Below are 19,053 nucleotides of genomic sequence, written 5' to 3'. Positions count from 1 at the left end.
TCATCTCAAAACTATGTCCAAAATCAGACCATTGAAAGTATATATCTGTAGCAGTCTTAGACATAATTTAGTGGATTACAAAAGCATAAAATAACTTACCGAAATTTGATCAACAAACTTGTTCAAATCAGAAGCCTGTTTCTCCTTTTCTTTTTCAGGAAGTTCTTCCTCTTCATTTTCGTTTATTTCTTCCCCTTTTGCGATGTCTTTCTTCTCTTCTGCCTTCTTTATTTCATCGTTTAAAGAACTCAAAATATTCTCGCTTTCCTCCATTGTCAAGTTGATATCATCCATGTGATTGTAAAGTCTTCGAGTCTTCGCCTTTCGCTCTGATGAATCAAGCTGTTGTAGAAAGAAAAGAATTAGTAAACTTATGTATCTTTATATAAAGTTTTAAGAAATGAAAGTTAGCTCAGTGTGTATGACCTGTATTTGTTTTTTTTTGTTAGTTTGTAAATACTATCGATAACTCTGACGTTGCAGGATCTTAGAATGAAATCTTGCACTTTGTTTCCAAATCAGTTCCATACCTTTTTCATTCTCTCCAAGGTGTCTACGCACAGGTTATCGTAGCATTTGTTGACATCATTGAATTCATTTTCCATTCGTTTACCAGCTGGGCTGTCAGGACCAACAAGTTTAACCAAATCATTTGAGACTTTCTTCATTTTCACCACATTTAATTGAAGCTCCTGTACACTCGACTGGGCATCCTGGTTTTAGAAGCAAGATGTCAGTTAGTTTAGAACTGATAGAGCTATCCGGTGTAAATAAAGTTAGTTTAGTTTTGGTTTCTTTCTGTAGTAACACTGGATCAATAAGGGTGATCCTTACTGGACCTCTAGGAAGAACAGTTTAGAACTGATAGAGCTGTCCAGTATAAATAAAGTTAGTTTAGTTTAGGTTTCCTCCAGTAGTAACACTGGATCAAAAAGAGATGATCCTTACTGGACCTCTAGGAAGAACAGTTTAGAACTGATAGAGCTATCAAGTGTAAATAAAGTTAGTTTAGGTTTCCTATTGCTGTAAAGAAATAAACAAACCTTGAGTTCATTTCTTTGATTTTCAATGTCTTCTTTGTCTGACAAATCCACAGGAGACGAAAGCAACTTTAGTCTGGCATCATTGTCGTCAATTTCGTCTAAAAGATCTTTTTCTTGCTTGCGAAGTTTCTCCCAATCTTCATTGATCGTTGTGAGTCTGTCTAATCGTTCTTCAGACCAACTGTTCATCGTTGACCACTTGTCGTCAAGGTCGTAGATCAAGAACCTTGTTTCGGGAGAAAGATCTTCATTATCCCTTGCTTCGTCAATCAATCCTTCCATCTTACGGTGCTCAAGTTCCTCTTGGAAAATCTAAAAGTAAAAAAAGCATTTCAAAATCAAAGTCCAAACCTCTCAGTTAAGAAAACTATGCGACCAGCAATATCTCTGTTTAAGCGGTCTTAGTAATTTGGCGGAAGACACTGATTTAGGAAAATATCAACTTGTTTTTAATTCAGGAGTTTCAAGCAATTAGACTACGATTTCTTTGAAATCAATCATTTAAATGATTGAAGCACTAACCTTTTGATCATCAAGTTTTTTAGCAAAGCCTGGCAGATTATCAACATCGTGGTCAGTAATGCCCATCCAGGACTCGTTGGAATCAAACCACATTTTACGATTTCTTACTTCACTGTCAATGATTTTATTATACTCCTTCGCAAAACTACAATTCGTGTAAAGTTTAACACAGTTTTAGTTGAAAAACACATAAATTACACCTGGTAATCTTATCAAAGTCATAAGATGGAATTGCATTAGACTCACTTGTCAAATTTCTCGTCAGATTTTTCTGATAACTGCGAGTTTTTGTCTTTCAATTCGTTTCTTCGTTCATCCAGATTTTTCTTGTCTTCATTGTTGAAGGCATCTAGAGCTATGATTACGTGAACATCCTTTAATGTTTCCTTTGATTTCTCGCAGAAATCATCAACTTCATCTTTGACATTCTATGAAAATACGAACAGTTTAGAACTGATAGAGCTATCCAGTATAAATAAAGTTAGTTTAGTTTAGGTTTCCTCCTGTAGTAACACTGAATCAATACGAGATGATCCTTACTGGACCTCTAGGAAGAACAGTTTAGAACTGATAGAGCTATCCAGTTTGGGTGAAGTTAGTTTAGTTTGGGTTTGCTCCTGTAGTAACACTAGATCAATAAGAGATGATCCTTACTGGACCTCTAGGAAGAACAGTTTAGAACTGATAGAGATATCCAGTGTAAATAAAGTTGGTTTAGTTTAGGTTTCCTCCTGTAGTAACACTGGATCAATAAGAGATTATTCTTACTGGACCTCTAGGAAGAACAGTTTAGAACTGATAGAGTTATCCAGTATAAATGAAGTTAGTTTAGTTTAGGTTTCCTCCTGTAGTAACACTGGATCATCTCTTCAAAGTATTATACACAGTAAACACATCATAATACCTTTGCGTTCTGGAAATCTTGTTTGATTTGCGGGAATCTCTCAGCCATGTTAGTTTGCTCAACTTTCTCATCCATCTCTGCGATATTATCACCAACTTCATCCATCGTGGTTTGAGCCAGGTTGAGAAGAATTATGTAAAGCGCACCGTTCTTATCATGAACACGTTTGCCCACCACAGCAAAACGAGTAGCGAATGACTGAAGATCTTTCTCGGAGCTAGAAGCTTTCCTTCCTTCAAGAACGTTGTCTGATATCAACTGTTTGTTCAACTGAAGAACGCTATCATACTTGGACTCTCCTTCGTTCAATTCTTCAAGTAAAACCTTTAAACAAAACAAATCGTAAACTAGACCAAAACATAATATGAAACTTAATACAAGACCTTAAAAATCAGTGTATATTCTGTTCATTTGTGTTCAAATTTCCTTGGATTTCGCTTGAGAATACATCAAAATATTGATTTGAGAACGCTTACCATTAATTTTTTGTATTCGGCAACTGGGTCGTGAGTGGGAGATGGTTCGACGTTTATAGATTTTTCTTTCTTTTCGCAAGACGCCAGCCATTTTCCAACAACCTTCTTCATCTCGGACAAATGTGATATCAAATTACGATGTATTCTAGAGTAAGATACGAACCCGAAAATATTAAAAGAGAACGCTGTTGGACAAGAAAGATCTTCAACAAATGATTCAGAGAATATAGGCTTTCAATTCTGCCTTGAAAACCGAGAAATCAGCAGATAAAGAAATAGCAATGAAAATTTCATTCAAATTATATTGAACACACTATCTCGCCTACCGTGTTTTGGATTCTGATAACTTTTTCTCCACAGCATCTCGCCGTTTTTTAATGTTTTGACTTTTATCTGCTAGAGTTCCTTGAAATCCATCTTTCGTCAACAATTCCACAATCTTTTTATCTTTCAATTCGTCAACAACGTTTTCATAATCTTCTTTGTTTTTGTCAAATTCTTTGCGGCCTTCTTTCAAAAGCACCATCTGCTCTTGTGTGGTTTCAATATCAGGTTTTGTTGCAAGTAATTTTTCGACGTTTTCTTCCTCGCTTTCAAGAGCAATCTCACAATGATTCAGACCATTGTTGAAGTAATCTAAAGCCAGATCTCGTACCCTGTTTAAGAAAGATGGAAAAAAAGTCAAAATGGAATGGCAAGCTCGGTTAAATGAATCAAAATGGATCGCAAATGGACGTAACGAGATCAATTTTGTAAAAACATTTTGCATACTTCATTTTAAGTATGCCTGCATTATTCTCTGAGGTTTCAACTCTTTTTCTAAGTGAATCGATTGTGTCCGTTATTTCTTCCCCTCTGTCAATGTCATGAGGATCTTCGCTTATAATATTTATTCCCTGTGTTTTGATGACTTGAACTCTTGGCTTGCAGTACAAGGTGATTGTCTTTGTTGCTTCCTAGAGACGAAATATTCTAGTTCAGGCCAAGATTATCTAAGTAAGGATCATCTCTTATTGATCCAATGTTACTACAGGAGGAAACCTAAACTAAACTAACTTTATTTATACTGGATAGCTCTATCAGTTCTAAACTGTTCTTGCTAGAGGTCCAGTAAGGATCATCTCTTATTGATCCAGTGTTACTACAGGAGGAAACCTAAACTAAACTAACTTTATTTATACTGGATAGCTCTATCAGTTCTAAACTGTTTCCCAAAGACAACTAGTAAGAGAATTAGGCTGAATTTACCTTCGTGTTGGATGCTAAGATTCGTATACTCGGATAATCTTCTTTCCCATCAGCATTGACACCAACCAACCGTTCAACATATTTCAGCAACAAATTCACCTTTCTAACTTTTTCTCGCCATACATCCAGTGGCACAACTGATCTCATATCAGTTTCATCCAATGAATCTTCCTCAAGATGTTCGGCTTTGATCTGAGCTATCTCAATTTCCTGCAAAAGAAAACAGCGAAACATTAACGCATCTACAATCATTATTAAAAGTAAAAGTATTACTCTTAGAATTCGTAAATATCGTGACAGTTGAAATGTACGTGCTTGTAAGCCCTTGAAAGATATTTACAGCCAAGGATCTGGAATTTTTAAGGCTTTTCAGCGAGTTTATTTCAAACGTTAGGACAATAAAGCTGCTAATATTGCTATTAAATGCCTGAAGACGGTTGTTCAAAAGCTGGATAGCGCTAATACGGGATATGAATGTTTTAAATCGTTGTAAACATCTGTGAAAAACAATCAAATTCCAGATTTGGATGCGACAGTTTTAGAGCAAATTGAAAAACACGATTCGGTGGATAGCGCTGTACAGCTTTTGTACAACTGGCCCCGGAAGCGAAGAAGATCTTCAACTCAAAAACCTTAAGCTTTTGAATAAAAGAATTCGCATTTTCTCGAAGCCTTAAAAATACTGCAGGTCGTCTAGAATAGCACTTACGGGTATATCACGGTTGCAGAATTCATCCAGCCTTTGTGTTAGAACACCCCAGCGAACTTTCATGTCTTTCACTTTGACCTGAGTATTTTCAACGGTTAATTCATCCAGCAACTGGTCATCCAAGTGTTCTGCCGATGACTCCGCGTTATCCAGACGTGCTTCGAGCTCTGGGATTTCTTTGCGTTTGATCTTAAAAAAACGGCGAATGTGAAGCATTTCACAAAATAAGATAAACGTAACAATAATTTGGCAACAAAAGTGTTAGAATGCATGCATTTTTAAGATATGGATTGCTATTGAATACAATACAAAGTATTGAGAACTTTTATGGCAGAACAGAACTATTTATATCAGGTAACAAAATATTGGGTAAAATTGAAGTCCATCGATTCAGACGTACCAGTAAGTCTTCCACAACGTGTACCATTTCTTCTTCAACTTCACCATCCTGTGGCACGTGCTGTTCACGTGGACTACCATCATCAGCGGTTTCTTTTTCATGGTTTTCATACTTGTCAATCAGGTTTTCTGTGGTGTCCAACCAGTTTGTTACATCGTCAATGTCATTGTACAAGTCTCGAGTTTTCTCTTCACTGCTTTCAATCTAAATGAGAAAAAGAATTAGAAGAAGAGTTGAAATGAGAAGAAGAGTTGATCTTGATCAATATCTAGCGAGGGCAGTCCTTACTGGACCTCTGGGAAGAACAGTTTAGAACTGATAGAGTTATCCAGTATATATAAAGTTAGTTTAGTTTAGGTTTCCTCCTGCAGTAACACTGGATCAACAAGGGTTGAGTATCAAAACCTTTACCTTTTCAATGCGATCACCCATATCGTTGATGAACTTCTGTCTCACAGAATCAACTTCTTCCGTTTGTTTTTTGACCTCATCAGCGGCTGGGGAGTCTTCGCCAAGATGACGGATTAAATCTTCACTGGCTTCTTTTAATTTCTTCTCTTGCGACTCTCCTTGCACTTCGGCTTCTTCCTTGGCATCCTGAACATCAAAAAACGTTTGAAAACTTTGACGAAGATTTTGTACAAGAATGCTTACCCAAGTTTTGAGAACTCGGAGCAGGCTCTTAGGGGCATAAACAGCCGATAAAGCTTCAAAAATATCTGAATGGAAACATTCACAAATAGAGCGGGAAAAACTCTTTATTTACCTTTAGTTTCTTGACATGTTCAGCGACTTCGTCTTCATCAGCAAGGTTGACTTGATCCTTTTCTTCAGCGGCTTCGGCATCTTTCTTGTCAATCCAGTTCAACAAGGTCAGTTGCTGCTCACGGAAGACAGTCCACTTTGTCATGAGATCTTCGTAGTTCTCGGTCTTGTCCTTCGCATCGTCGTGAATCGTTTCCCAACGCTCGTCCAACTGCACGAGTTCAATCTTCACTTCCGGTTCAATCCCATCGATCTTGTCTGCCTCTTCAATCAAAACTTTGATGTTGTTATCATCCAGTTCTTTCACAAAATCCTAATAAAATAAGGATAAACAATGTTTTTCTTCATATCTTCAAGAGATGCATTCAATATCTCAAAAAAACTTCGCTAAATTAACTTTCTTAAGCACCTTGTTTTGATCATATTTTATCTTGAATTCGCTGAAATCTTTGAAGTCTGTTTCAGGTTTAAGTTCAACTCCTTCATTTTCATCTAGCCATAATTTCCTTTTCTCTACTTCCTTTTTCAGAAGGTCGCCGTAACCTTCTCTGAGCCTAAAAAAATCCCAAAATGTACTTTTAAAAACACAGGAAAATTAAATTCAACCCCATTTATCTAACACTCACTTTTGTGATTTTTCTCTAGCGGTTGGTATATCTGCGTTGAATCTTGTCTTGATGTCGCCAACGCGGCGTTGAAGAGCAGTTGATTCGGGAAGAGGCAATATTTCACCTGTGGAAATCTTTTCAATTGGTCCAAGTTGAATAATGATGTCTTTTGTTCGTTGTTTTATTAAGGATTCACGTTCCTTAAATGAAATCCGAATGAATACAGCTTCACAAATAGTTCTATCAGTTCTAAACTGTTCTTCCTAGAGGTCCAGTAAGGATCATCTTTTATTGATCCAGTGTTACCACAGGAGGAAACCTAAACTAAACTAACTTTATTTGTACTGGATAGTTCTATCAGTTCTAAACTGTTCTTCCTAGAGCTCCAGTAAGGATCATCTCCAAGCTCACCTTCATGGTATCTTGCTGTTCTTTGGCGTCTGTGAAGTTATCAGCAGGTTCTTCTGGTTCAAGCCACGTTTTTTGCTCATCAAGTTTCTCATCAGAAGACTTTAACACACCTTCTGTGGTCTGTCTCACATAAGTAAGAAGTCTAAAAGACATATTGGATAATTTTAGATTCGGTCTTTCCAAGTAAAAACACTCAGGGTAATCTTACTCGTTGTCTTTATCTTGTAAGCGTTGTTTAAGGTCATCATGTCGTGTTCCTAATGTTTCCATTTGTTTGCCAAAATCAACGGCTTTCTTTTCAACCAAAATTTCATCATCGACAGCTTCTTTATGGACTTCATTTAAGGTGATATACAGAGGCTCTCCTTTGTCAAATTCGGCTTTAACTTGCTACAAAATAAAGTCAGTTGTACGGCGATTTTTTTGGAAAACAATAGTCTGTGTGTTGCATGTAAATTACCTTTAGTTTCAAGCATTCTTGATGTGCTTTGTTAAGATCTTTCAGGTTTGTCACGTCGATATTTCTCTCTTTCTTTTCGCAAGATTTCAACCAACTGTTGACAGATTTTTGTGTTCGATTTAACTGGTTTAGTAAAGCACGATGCAATCTAGAAAAAGTGTGATTTTGGTTAGTTTAGTTTAGGTTTCCTCCTGTAGTAACACTGGATCAATAAGAGATGATCCTTACTGGACCTCTAGGAAGAACAGTTTAGAACTGATAGAGTTATCCAGTATAAATAAAGTTAGTTTAGTTTAGGTTTCCTCCTGTAGTAACACTGGATCAATAAGAGATGATCCTTACTGGACCTCTAGGAAGAACAGTTTAGAACTGATAGAACAATCCAGTATAAATAAAGTTAGTTTAGTTTAGGTTTCCTCCTGTAGTAACACTGGATGAATAAGAGATGATCCTTACGAGACCTCTAGGAAGAACAGTGTTGAACTGATAGAGCATACTTTGGTTTAGCTTCATCGATAACAACAAAGACATTCTTTTGTTCCTTCTTTACTTCGTTACATCTGTCATTTAAAGTCCCAGCGAAGCCATCCCGTGGCAAAACGCCTGCATCTTCCATGTTATTTACTTTTTCCTCGGTATCCTGAACTTTCTCGCCATCAGATGAAAGCCGTTTCTCTAAAGACTTTTAAAAGAGACGAATACCAGAGTTAACAGAAAGCAAATCGACAGCTTACTAACATAATTGCCTAAGTCACTTTTCGGCCATTTTGAGAAAAGTGATAAACAAGTCTGAAGAGCGGTGGAAATTGCGGTGAAGAGCGGTAGACATTGCGGTGAAGAGCGGTGGACATTGCGGTGAAGAGCGGTGGAAATTGCGGTGAAGAGCGGTGGAAATTGCGGTGGACATTGCGGTGAAGAGCGGTGGACATTGCGGTGGAAATTGCGGTGAAGAGCGGTGGAAATTGCGGTGAAGAGCGGTGGAAATTGCGGTGAAGAGCGGTGGAAATTGCGGTGAAGAGCGGTGGAAATTGCGGTGAAGAGCGGTGGAAATTGCGGTGAAGAGCGTGGAAATTGCGGTGAAGAGCCGTGGACATTGCGGTGAAGAGCGGTGGACATTGCGGTGGAAATTGCGGTGAAGAGCGGTGGACATTGCGGTGAAGAGCAGTGGACATTGCGGTGAAGAGCGGTGGACATTGCGGTAAAGAGCGGTGGAAATTGCGGTGAAGAGCGGTGGAAATTGCGGTGAAGAGCCGTGGAAATTGCGGTGAAGAGCCGTGGACATTGCGGTGAAGAGCGGTGGACATTGCGGTGGAAATTGCGGTGAAGAGCGGTGGACATTGCGGTGAAGAGCAGTGGAAATTGCGGTGAAGAGCGGTGGAAATTGCGGTGAAGAGCCGTGGAAATTGCGGTGAAGAGCCGTGGACATTGCGGTGAAGAGCGGTGGACATTGCGGTGGAAATTGCGGTAAAGAGCGGTGGACATTGCGGTGAAGAGCGGTGGACATTGCGGTGAAGAGCGGTGGACATTGCGGTGAAGAGCGGTGGAAATTGCGGTGAAGAGCGGTGGACATTGCGGTGAAGAGCGGTGGAAATTGCGGTGAAGAGCGGTGGACATTGCGGTGAAGAGCGGTGGAAATTGCGGTGAAGAGCGGTGGACATTGCGGTGAAGAGCGGTGGACATTGCGGTGAAGAGCGGTGGAAATTGCGAGAGAGTGTTATTTAATTTTGACTTATCCACCGTTTAAGCTAAACGGACTTGACACAACCAGCCCCTAGTGGAAAACGAGCTTATGATTGTTTGAAACGGAAATTCTTTAAGCTATCACTCGCTATAAACAAACGAGGAAGGTTACCTTCATCGAAGCAATCTGTACTCGAAGATCAGGTAGGTTATCTGAAGGAGGTCTCAAGGACTTTCCTGTTTCCTGCATTTTATTCACATCGACAGAACATTTGTTCAGCGTTTCGTTAAAGTACTCAAGCGCTGCATCTCGAACTCTAGAAAAACACGATTAAACAATTTGTAAAACATCTGGCCAGGCCTTGAAGATGATAAGTGGATATTTATAGAAAATTATAGATCTGAAATTTGTGGTTAAAAGAGCTGTGAATTAATTGAGGAACTCACTTCATTCTGGTTATTCTCACAGCCATATCAATACGCTGAGTCCTGTCTTTCAAAGATACCATCTTTTCTGTGACGAATGTTTCGTCCTCTGGTTGAAGTTCTTTGTTGTTTACAAGCGCATTTCCATCTGACAAAATGGTGGCTAGCTTCGGCTTACATTGGTCATCAACTGTCGCACCAGAGTCCTTAATATACGAAGATATATTAAGATAAATCATTTATACATTAACTTGCAATGCACCCAGATGTGACCTACTTTGGTATTTTACTCTGTCTAATGTCAGATGATTTTACTCATCAGTGGAAGAGTACTGTCAGTTAATAAGTTAACAAAACTATCTGTCAGTGTCTCTTGTTAACCCATTAGCTTGCAATGCACCCAGATGTGACCTACTTTAGTATTTTACTCTGTCTAATGTCAGATGATTTTATTTATCAGTGGAAGAATATTTATCAGTGGAAGAATCATTGACATTGAATATATTTATATAATGGTTACCTTTGTTTCTTGTGCAAGCTTCTCCAAGTTTGAATATTCTTTCTCGATAGGCGCCTTTGGATCAAACTTTCCATCTTCTTGTTCAAGGATTCCTTCCAGTTCTTCAACGCTGTCCTTCCACTCTCCGTAATCGACAGTTGCTGGTGGTTCTGGCGCTTTGGGCTCTTGTGCAAACAACTCATCAATATCCTAAACAGAAAACCACATCCTGAGCTTTTGCACAGACTTGGCTAACAACAACAAACTCGACAATCCTATCCTGACTAAATCCTCTTCAGTAACTTCCAATATCCAGCGAGGAGAAAGCATATAAGCACTGGCTTATCACTTCAAACTTTGTTAAATCGATTTAGGAGTTTTTAAACATTAAGTTTGAAAAACCTCAAAAGTTTCTTCCACAACCAAATCGTCTTCTTTCTTTTCAACCACTACGACTTCGGTTACAACTACAAGTTGAGGCTGAGCATCGAAACTAGAAGTAGTTAAATTAAATATATTTCATAACTTTGCCATTCCGTTTTTCTCAAATACAAACAAAGAACCTTTGCTGAAAAGCGGTGTAATATCTCTGTATTTCATCCCTCAAATCTTCAAGGCATTTGATCTTCGGGGAAAAACCGTTTCAAGGGCAGTTTTAGTGCGTTAAAATGCTTCTGTATACCTTTCTTTAGCTGTTTTTTCTTCGTTTTTATAATTATTCCAGGTATTCTTTAAATTGTTCATATCTTTGGACACCTTATCCTTATCTTTGGGAGAAATAGTGGACACTGTTACGAGGTATTCAGCTCGTTCAGAAAGGTTATCAATCTTGTCTGGATTGTCATCCATTTCAGCGGAAATAACCTAAAATTAAATTCAAATTTACGTCGATTGAGCTCTTTCAACTTACACAAACGTCCTTGTAGGTACAACCACGTAAGTATTTGATACTGCAAAGCTTTCGGTCCGTTAACCTTGCACTATTAAATACTTGTATAAAATACTGCAAGCTAATCAAGTTACCTGTATTTGGATATCACCATACAAAATTGCAAGAATATTACCACCAACTTCCATTCAAGAATTATTATTATTACGTTATCATTTTCTTAACTCTTAACAGTCATTACCTCAATAGCTTTTAGGGAGCTGTTGTTTATAAAATGGACGGAACTTACTTCAAAGTCGTCTTTCTGCTTTTTCATCCTTGCCTGATCTTTGGAAGGCTTCTTCAAGTTGCGAACCTGCTGTCTTGCATTGTCGATAGATTTGTTCATTTCGTTACAATCGTTCCGCCATTCGTCAAGCTTGACAATGTCTTGAGTTCCAGATATCACACTGAAATCATAGGCGAACAATCCACTGTGAATCACAGCATGTTTTCAACAAAAATATCAAGAAATATTGTGGTTCTTCGGGTAAATCGGTCAGGATTGAATACGCAAAATATAGCAGTTTAAACTCGGAAAATATCTACTTAAAAAACAGAGGCCGGTTGTATCAAGCCAGTTTAGCTTAAACGGTGAATAAGTCGAAATTAAATAACACTCTTACATCTCTCTTGAATGAGTCAACTTGAATATTATGCACTGAATATGTAGTCGTAAATAGCATCTTTGTATTAAAGTTAAAAACATTTAGTTTGCTTGTTGAATAAAACGACAGACTTGCTTTCTATTTTGAACTTATTCACCGTTTAAGCTAAACGGGCTTGATACGACCCCAGTATAGTTGTTGTAGAACTTCTGTAGAAGACAACAAACATATAAACTGATTTCAAAATTAACTTACATTGGTTGGACAACGTCAAATCTTTGCACAATTGTACTCCAAGAATTCTGTGTGTTCTCGATTTTGTCTTGAATTTCTTTCTTGTCTTTCTGAGCGACAGGATTCTCTTTCAACAGAAGATTACCTCCGTCAACAACTTTGTCAACACGAGCTTGATTCTTTTCCTTATCTTCCAGAAATACCTTGAACAAAGAGAAAGTGTTAAAAGGAAATGTTTTGATTTCAATATAGAAGATATTTTGCGAGCCTACCTTCACGAAGTTCGCTTGTTTTTCTCTGACGCTGTTGTCACTTGTTGGTAATTCACACGCATCAATTTCTTTCTTCGTGTTTTCCATCCAAGGCTTCAAGTCGTCCACATCATCTTTCCATTCCTGGTAATCTTCAACAAAACTTTTTTGTTCATCAAACCTATGAGAGAGCAGATTATTATCACATAAGAAAGGACAATACAGGATTGATAGAGCTATCCATGTATCAATAAAGTTAGTTTAGTTTAGGTTTCCTCCTGTAGTAACACTGGATCAATAAAAGATGATCCTTACTTGGTCTCTAGGAAGAACAGTTTAGAACTGATAGAGCTATCCAGTATAAATAAAGTTAGTTTAGTTTAGGTTTCCTCCTGTAGTAACACTGGATCAATAAGAGATGATCCTTACTGGACCTCTAGGAAGAACAGTTTAGAACTGATAGAGCTATCCAATATAAATAAAGTTAGTTTAGTTTAGGTTTCCTCCTGTAGTAACACTGGATCAATAAGAGATGATCCTTACTGGACCTCTAGGAAGAGCAGTTTAGAACTGGTAAAACGTCTCACCTGTTCTTTTTATCTTCTTCATCTTGCTTCAGTTTATCCCATCGTTCTCGTAAAGCCTTCGTATCATCTTCGGTCTTTTTTCGGTCGCTTTCATCTATTGACGGTTCATTGGCCAATTGGTCGCCTTTTTGAAGTAGTATAGTGATTCTTGTCTCGTATGTGGATAATACGTTCACCATTTCCTGCGATAATAAAGTTAGTTTAGTTTAGGTTTCCTCCTGTAGTAACACTGGATCAATAAGAGATGATCCTTACTGGACCTTTAGGAAGAACAGTTTAGAACTGATAGAGCTATCCAGTATAAATAAAGTTAGTTTAGTTTAGGTTTCCTCCTGTAATAACACTGGATCAATAAGAGATGATCCTTACTGGACCTCTAGGAAGAACAGTTTAGAACTGATAGAGCTATCCAGTATAAATAAAGTAAGTTTAATTTAGGTTTCCTCCTTAGTAACACTGGATCAATAACTGGACCTCTAGGAAGAACAGTTTACAACTGATAGAGCTATCCAGTATAAATAATATACTTACATCAAGAGTGGTACATTTATTAGCGAGATCTTTAGCCTGGTCCCCAGGCTCCCCTTGCGCGGCAAGCTTCTTCTCGTTCGTCTCAATCCATTTAATAACGGTGGTATATTCCTTCCTCCAATCACTTAACTCCGTGATATTTTGAATACCAGAACGAACACTGTAAATACAAGTTAAAACAACTATCATACTATTGTTATGTCAGAGCCACTGTCCATCTTCGCCCCTTGTCTAAAATCTTAAATACAAGAACTCGAACTAAAACTTGGACCAATTCTTTCTAGGATGGAATTTTTCAAAATATAATGCAATCCATATCGCATGAAAGGGTTTATCTAAGGTTGAAAGGGTTACCTTATATTACTGACAGATTTAAAACGTCTCTTCTGTAAAAAAATCAAACTTACATTTTTTGCAGCTCTTCAACTTTTAGCACAATTATCCTCCATGTATCCCCTATAGTCTTCGTCTCTTCTTTGATATCATCCCCCTTATCCTCAGGTACCCCTGGAGCATCGGCCAACTTGCTACCAAACTGTACAACTGTTTCAACGCGTTTATCGTTTGCAGGTTGGTCTTTGTTGAATTTCTAGAAAGGAAATCACATGGACAATGTAGTTCACTTATCTATTGCCCACTAAATTGAATCCTTTGCGAATCCAACAAAAACTTACATTCAGAAACGCGGCTTGTCTGTCTCTCTCAGTTTTGTTGCTGGTAGGTTTCTCATACGATTCTAACTTGTGTTGACAATCGTCAAGCATCGAGTTCAGACCATCGTAGTCTGTTCTGTATTGCCTGTATTCCGTCAACCATTGAATTTTATCATCAAGCCTGTTGTATTAACAAGAGATTGATTTTAAAAGCGTTTTAACTGAATGGAACGGAATGAAGAAAGTAAAACAAAAGATTAGACCATACACAAAATGAAATAACCAGAAACGGAACTATTTAAAGAGGAATTAAGGACCACAGTTTAAATTATTGAAATAGAATCGAAGTTGTTTTGAATTCAATTGAACAGAAATGAGATGAAATCGAGCGAAACAAAGCAACTTACTTTTGTTTACGATCAGTTTCTTCACCCTTCAATTTATCAAATCTTTCTTTCAAAGTCTTCGTGTCATTATCTGCTTTCGACTTATCATCAGGAGTTATGAAGTTGCTTTGTGATATCGTCTCTCCTCTTGCCAATAATGGAGCAATCTTGGCCTCGTATTTCGCAATATCTTTCACATCAGCCTAAACAAAACACAGTTCGTTTGCACACTGTTTGTCGTGAGAACAAAGAATCATCATATTACAACTAAAAAGGCCGAGTTTTTTTGTACAGGTGAATCACTCACTTCTAGTTTCTTTCTCTGTTTCTTTAGCTTGTCAAGATCATCGCTGTCTTCTTCCCGTTGATTTTGCTTGTCTTCAGCTTTCTCAATCCAAAGCAAAACAACATTGTAGTCATTCTGCCATTTGCTTAGCTGTACAGCATCTTGAAGACTAGAGTCAACACTGAAAAGAAAGCGAACATCAATGCGCTTGAATAAAGGTTTCATTCCATACCTCTATCAGTTCTAAACTGTTCTTCCTAGAGATCCAGTAAGGATCATCTCTTATTGATCCAGTGTTACTACAAGAGGAAACCTAAACTAACTTTATTTATACTGGATAGCTCTATCAGTTCTAAACTGTTCTTCCTAGAGATCCAGTAAGGATCATCTCTTATTGATCCAGTGTTACTACAGGAGGAAACCTAAACTAAACTAACTTTATTTATACTGGATAGCTCTATCAGTTCTAAACTGTTCTTCCTAGAGCTCCAGTAAGGATCATCTCTTATTGATCCAGTTTTACTACAGGAGGAAACCTGAACTAAACTAACATTATCCCTTTATTATAAACAACATACGTTTTCTTATTCTCATCAGCCTTGCCGACAATTCCCTCCCAAGTTTCAGGCAACGATTGAAGATCCAGTTCAATCTTTTCTCGTTTATCGCTCGGAGCGATGTTTTCATCCACAAGTTTCCTACCATCACTAACAACATCATTAATCAACTTCTCTTGAGCGCCCTTTCTTTTATTAAAGTCCTGATAAAATAAAAATGAACTTCGATCAAATCCCGGCCTCTTCCAACGAAAAGGCTTCGCTCAAAACGATAATTATCAACAATATAGCAAAAGAAAGATCTCTCACATTCAGGAATCGTTTTTGTTTTTCTCGTTCGCTGACGTCGCTGGTTGGTGTGTCGAATTTATCCAATTCATCTTTCGTCTCGTCGAGTTTTTTTTTGACATCGTCGGCTCTCTGTTGCCATACTTCATATTTGTCTATGTTCTCCAAATTCTTCTCAAGTCTAAAGGAGAAATCAAATGTTATTTAACATGATGAACTGAATAGGGCTTCGAAAAACATTTCAAAGTATGAAAGAAGTTGAGATTTAATCTATTACCTCTGGTCTTCATCATTAACGTCGTTTTCCAAGGTGCTAAACTTATTTTCCAATTCATTTGACTGTTTATCTATTTCTTCTCTATCGCCATTTGGAAGCGATGGCGTATTAGAAAGATGGCGTCCTTTTGAAATTACTTCGTTGAGTTTGACTTTGTATTCAGGGAAGTCGCCAATGATGCTCTGAATTAAAACAGCGAACAATTAAACTTATTTGAGCGGGCATGTTTAGTTTAGGTTTCCTCCTGTAGTAACACTGGAACAATAAGAGATGAGATCCTTACTGGACCTCTAGGAAGAACAGTTTAAAACTGATAGAGCTATCCAGTATAAATAAAGTTAGTTTAGTTTAGGTTTCCTCCTGTAGTAACACTGGAACAATAAGAGATGATCCTTACTGGACCTTTAGGAAGAACAGTTTAGAACTGATACAGCTATCCAGTATAAATAAAGTTAGTTTAGTAGTAGTACATACCTTAAGAATGACTTGTTGTTTCTGAATACTTTCTTTGTCGTTGCTGTCTTCATCCTTAACATCACGAAGTCGCTTCTCATTCGTGATAATCCACGTGATGATGACGTCATAGTCTACACGATATTGGGCCAAATCTTGCAAGTCCTTTTCACCAGACTCCGCACTGAATATCAAAGAAATAATCCCCGCTTAGAGACATCACAAAACAATGATACAAAGGTAGCCACGAAATCATTAATACCTCTTTTTAGCATCGTCAAGTTGGTTTGAGAAATCATTCCAATTGTTTTCAATATCTTTCGTCTCGCGGCTGATGTGTTCTTTTTGTTCTGGTGTAAGATATTCGCTATCTTCCAAATCTTTCCCGCGGTAAATAATCTGATAAAGTCGCTCTTTTTCCCCAGGTTTGTCTGCCATGATTTTCTAGAAATCCCAGAGAAATTGTATTTTACATCTTCCATTTGTGATATAATTCCTACGCATGCAAACTCTATAATCTAGCAATTAAACTAACTAAACTAAACTAACTTTATTTATACTGGATAGTTCTATCAGTTCTAAACTGTTCTTCCTAGAGGTCCAGTAAGGATCATCTCTTATTGATCCAGTGTTACTACAGGAGGAAACCTAAACTAAACTAACTTTATTTATGCTGGATAACTCTATAAGTTCTAAACTGTTCTTCCTAGAGGTCCAGTAAGGATCATCTCAAATTGATCCAGTGTTACTACAGGAGGAAACCTAAACTAAACTAACTTTATTTATACTGGATAGTTCTATCAGTTCTAAACTGTTCTTCCTAGAGGTCCCGTAAGGATCATCTCTTATTGATCCAGTGTTACTACAAGAGGAAACCTAAACTAAACTAACTTTATTTATACTGGATAGTTCTATCAGTTCTAAACTGTTCTTCCTAGAGGTCCAGTAAGGATCATCTCTTAATGATCCAGTGTTACTACAGAAAGAAACAAGCATCCAACCTCAATAATCTAGCAAATGCAACTCACAGTTATGGTAGTGATTTGACTCTTTCGTTCCTCGGGATCACTGGTTGGTTTGGAAGCTTCTTCAACATCTTTCTTGTTATTTTCCACAATTTCTTTCGCTTGAGTTGCATCCTTACGCCACACGTCGTAATCGTCCGACGCTTTCTCAGCCTTCTCCAAACTAAACAAGAAACAAATTTTCACTTCAAAACTCGAAAAGAAAGACTTTCCATTAATCTCAACCCACCCTCAAAAAAAACCTGAATTGTTTAATATTTCCACAGACAATATTGCCTAATCTGCTTTGTTTCAACTAAATAAATTCACAGTTTCACATTCCAAAGCTGAATTCCTATTAATCCCAATGCAATCCTGGACAAAATCCTGAAATAGGCAACCTTGTTTTGAATATTTTATCAACTTACTTCTCTGACGAGTCGTCAGCCATTTCTATAACGCTGTCCCACGTTCCAGAGATACTCTCGAGGTCAACTTCAAACTGTTCGCGTTTCTCAGAAGGAATAACGCCTTCATTCACCAGAGAACGACCGCTAGAAACAACCTCGTTCACGCGTTTATCACATGCAGGCTTCTGCTTCGCAAAGTCCTAGAAGCAAAGATACATATTTAGTTATAATTTTCAGCGAAAGATTTCACTAAAGCGCCTTCATGTAACAGATGAGAGCTTCACAAACCTCCAAATACTTATCCTGTCTCGCTTTATCGTCTTCATCCAAAGGCGGGACATTGAATGATTTAATTTCTGTTTTTGTTGTAATAAACCATTTGTCGAGATCATCTGCTTTCGTTTGCCACTCGTCCAGCCTCGCAGTATTATTTGTATCTATTTGATCATTGATACTGAAAAAAATTGACAGAAATATCGATTTAACTACTCGGTAACTTTATTTATACTTGATAGCTCAATCAGTTCTAAACTGTTCTTCCTAGAGGTCCAGTAAGGATCATCTCTTATTGATCCAGTGTTACTACAGGAGGAAACCTAAACTAAACTAACTTTATTTATACTGGATAGCTCAATCAGTTCTAAATTGTTCTTCCTAGAGGTCCAGTAAGGATCATCTCTTATTGATCCAGTGTTACTACAGGAGGAAACCTAAACTAAACAAACTTTATTTATACTGGATAGCTCTATCAGTTCTAAACTGTTCTTTCTAGAAAAACTAAATGCAAATGTACCTCGATTCTTCTTTCTTTGCACCATCATCAAGGGCATCTAATCTTTTTTCCAATTCTTTCGTATCATTGACAAATTTATCCCTTTCATCAGGAGGAAGAGTGTCTTTGTTTGCAAGCTTGTCATTCTCTCCAATCAATCGGCGAAGACGGACCCTGTAGATGGTAATCTCTTCAATGATTTCCTGTTAAAAAAGAGATGGAAATAAGTAATAAAATCCTACAACTAGACAAAGACGAGAGGGATTCTCAGGCGTGAAGTTGAAAGAAAAACAAGAATTAAAGGTAGGAGAAGTTTTTAATGAAGTTCCATGAACTACACGCAGTTTTAATCAAATGAAAAAGAAGTTTAATATGGCTTGGAAGATCAGATGTATTTGATAGTTACCAAAATGAGAACGCGTCTTCTCTTTAATGCTTCCTCATCACCGCTGGTGTCATCTTTCAGCTCTTGTAAACGTTTTTCATTGCTGATAATCCACGTTGTTATCACATCGTATTCAACTCTGTTGTCTTCCAGCTGTTTAAGATCTTTCTTACCAGTTGCAAATCTGAAAAAGTGGCAAATAACTAGATCAGTAAGACTGGATCAATAAGAGATAATCCTTACTGGACCTCTAGGAAGGACAGTTTAGAACTGATAGAGCTATCCAGTATAA

At 37.6% G+C, this 19,053-nt stretch overlaps 1 protein-coding gene across 1 annotated transcript in view; it reads right to left on the bottom strand.

The window, feature by feature from the left end:
• Positions 1 to 5: 5 nt before the first annotated feature.
• LOC114537628 (dystrophin-like) overlaps positions 6 to 19,053 on the bottom strand; it is a 38,728-nt gene continuing 19,680 nt past the window's right edge. Inside the window, exons 38-82 of the mRNA XM_028558694.1 lie at positions 18,783 to 18,945; positions 18,398 to 18,579; positions 17,893 to 18,058; positions 17,623 to 17,804; positions 17,219 to 17,378; positions 16,453 to 16,634; positions 16,212 to 16,374; positions 15,738 to 15,919; positions 15,482 to 15,641; positions 15,194 to 15,375; positions 14,637 to 14,796; positions 14,351 to 14,532; positions 13,965 to 14,124; positions 13,698 to 13,879; positions 13,291 to 13,450; positions 12,760 to 12,941; positions 12,194 to 12,353; positions 11,943 to 12,124; positions 11,330 to 11,489; positions 10,834 to 11,015; positions 10,554 to 10,644; positions 10,173 to 10,361; positions 9,674 to 9,858; positions 9,399 to 9,543; positions 8,044 to 8,228; positions 7,547 to 7,694; positions 7,295 to 7,476; positions 7,087 to 7,228; positions 6,694 to 6,875; positions 6,477 to 6,621; positions 6,069 to 6,380; positions 5,714 to 5,899; positions 5,303 to 5,506; positions 4,903 to 5,091; positions 4,194 to 4,403; positions 3,717 to 3,901; positions 3,272 to 3,601; positions 2,946 to 3,090; positions 2,470 to 2,793; positions 1,812 to 1,993; positions 1,566 to 1,710; positions 1,044 to 1,355; positions 531 to 713; positions 100 to 342; positions 6 to 11 (exon numbers count right to left, since the gene is read on the bottom strand). Of these exons, the coding sequence (XP_028414495.1) occupies positions 6 to 11; positions 100 to 342; positions 531 to 713; positions 1,044 to 1,355; positions 1,566 to 1,710; positions 1,812 to 1,993; positions 2,470 to 2,793; positions 2,946 to 3,090; positions 3,272 to 3,601; positions 3,717 to 3,901; positions 4,194 to 4,403; positions 4,903 to 5,091; positions 5,303 to 5,506; positions 5,714 to 5,899; positions 6,069 to 6,380; positions 6,477 to 6,621; positions 6,694 to 6,875; positions 7,087 to 7,228; positions 7,295 to 7,476; positions 7,547 to 7,694; positions 8,044 to 8,228; positions 9,399 to 9,543; positions 9,674 to 9,858; positions 10,173 to 10,361; positions 10,554 to 10,644; positions 10,834 to 11,015; positions 11,330 to 11,489; positions 11,943 to 12,124; positions 12,194 to 12,353; positions 12,760 to 12,941; positions 13,291 to 13,450; positions 13,698 to 13,879; positions 13,965 to 14,124; positions 14,351 to 14,532; positions 14,637 to 14,796; positions 15,194 to 15,375; positions 15,482 to 15,641; positions 15,738 to 15,919; positions 16,212 to 16,374; positions 16,453 to 16,634; positions 17,219 to 17,378; positions 17,623 to 17,804; positions 17,893 to 18,058; positions 18,398 to 18,579; positions 18,783 to 18,945 (8,182 nt within the window). The remainder of the gene's footprint in view (positions 12 to 99; positions 343 to 530; positions 714 to 1,043; positions 1,356 to 1,565; positions 1,711 to 1,811; positions 1,994 to 2,469; positions 2,794 to 2,945; positions 3,091 to 3,271; positions 3,602 to 3,716; positions 3,902 to 4,193; positions 4,404 to 4,902; positions 5,092 to 5,302; positions 5,507 to 5,713; positions 5,900 to 6,068; positions 6,381 to 6,476; positions 6,622 to 6,693; positions 6,876 to 7,086; positions 7,229 to 7,294; positions 7,477 to 7,546; positions 7,695 to 8,043; positions 8,229 to 9,398; positions 9,544 to 9,673; positions 9,859 to 10,172; positions 10,362 to 10,553; positions 10,645 to 10,833; positions 11,016 to 11,329; positions 11,490 to 11,942; positions 12,125 to 12,193; positions 12,354 to 12,759; positions 12,942 to 13,290; positions 13,451 to 13,697; positions 13,880 to 13,964; positions 14,125 to 14,350; positions 14,533 to 14,636; positions 14,797 to 15,193; positions 15,376 to 15,481; positions 15,642 to 15,737; positions 15,920 to 16,211; positions 16,375 to 16,452; positions 16,635 to 17,218; positions 17,379 to 17,622; positions 17,805 to 17,892; positions 18,059 to 18,397; positions 18,580 to 18,782; positions 18,946 to 19,053) is intronic.

This window comes from Dendronephthya gigantea, unplaced genomic scaffold (assembly GCF_004324835.1).
Source record: "Dendronephthya gigantea isolate DGI-Jeju-01 unplaced genomic scaffold, DenGig_1.0 000161F, whole genome shotgun sequence".
In the NCBI taxonomy this organism is placed as follows: domain Eukaryota; kingdom Metazoa; phylum Cnidaria; class Anthozoa; order Malacalcyonacea; family Nephtheidae; genus Dendronephthya; species Dendronephthya gigantea.
The sequence above is the reverse complement of the archived record's forward strand: the minus strand, read 5'-3'. Positions and strand labels throughout refer to the sequence as shown.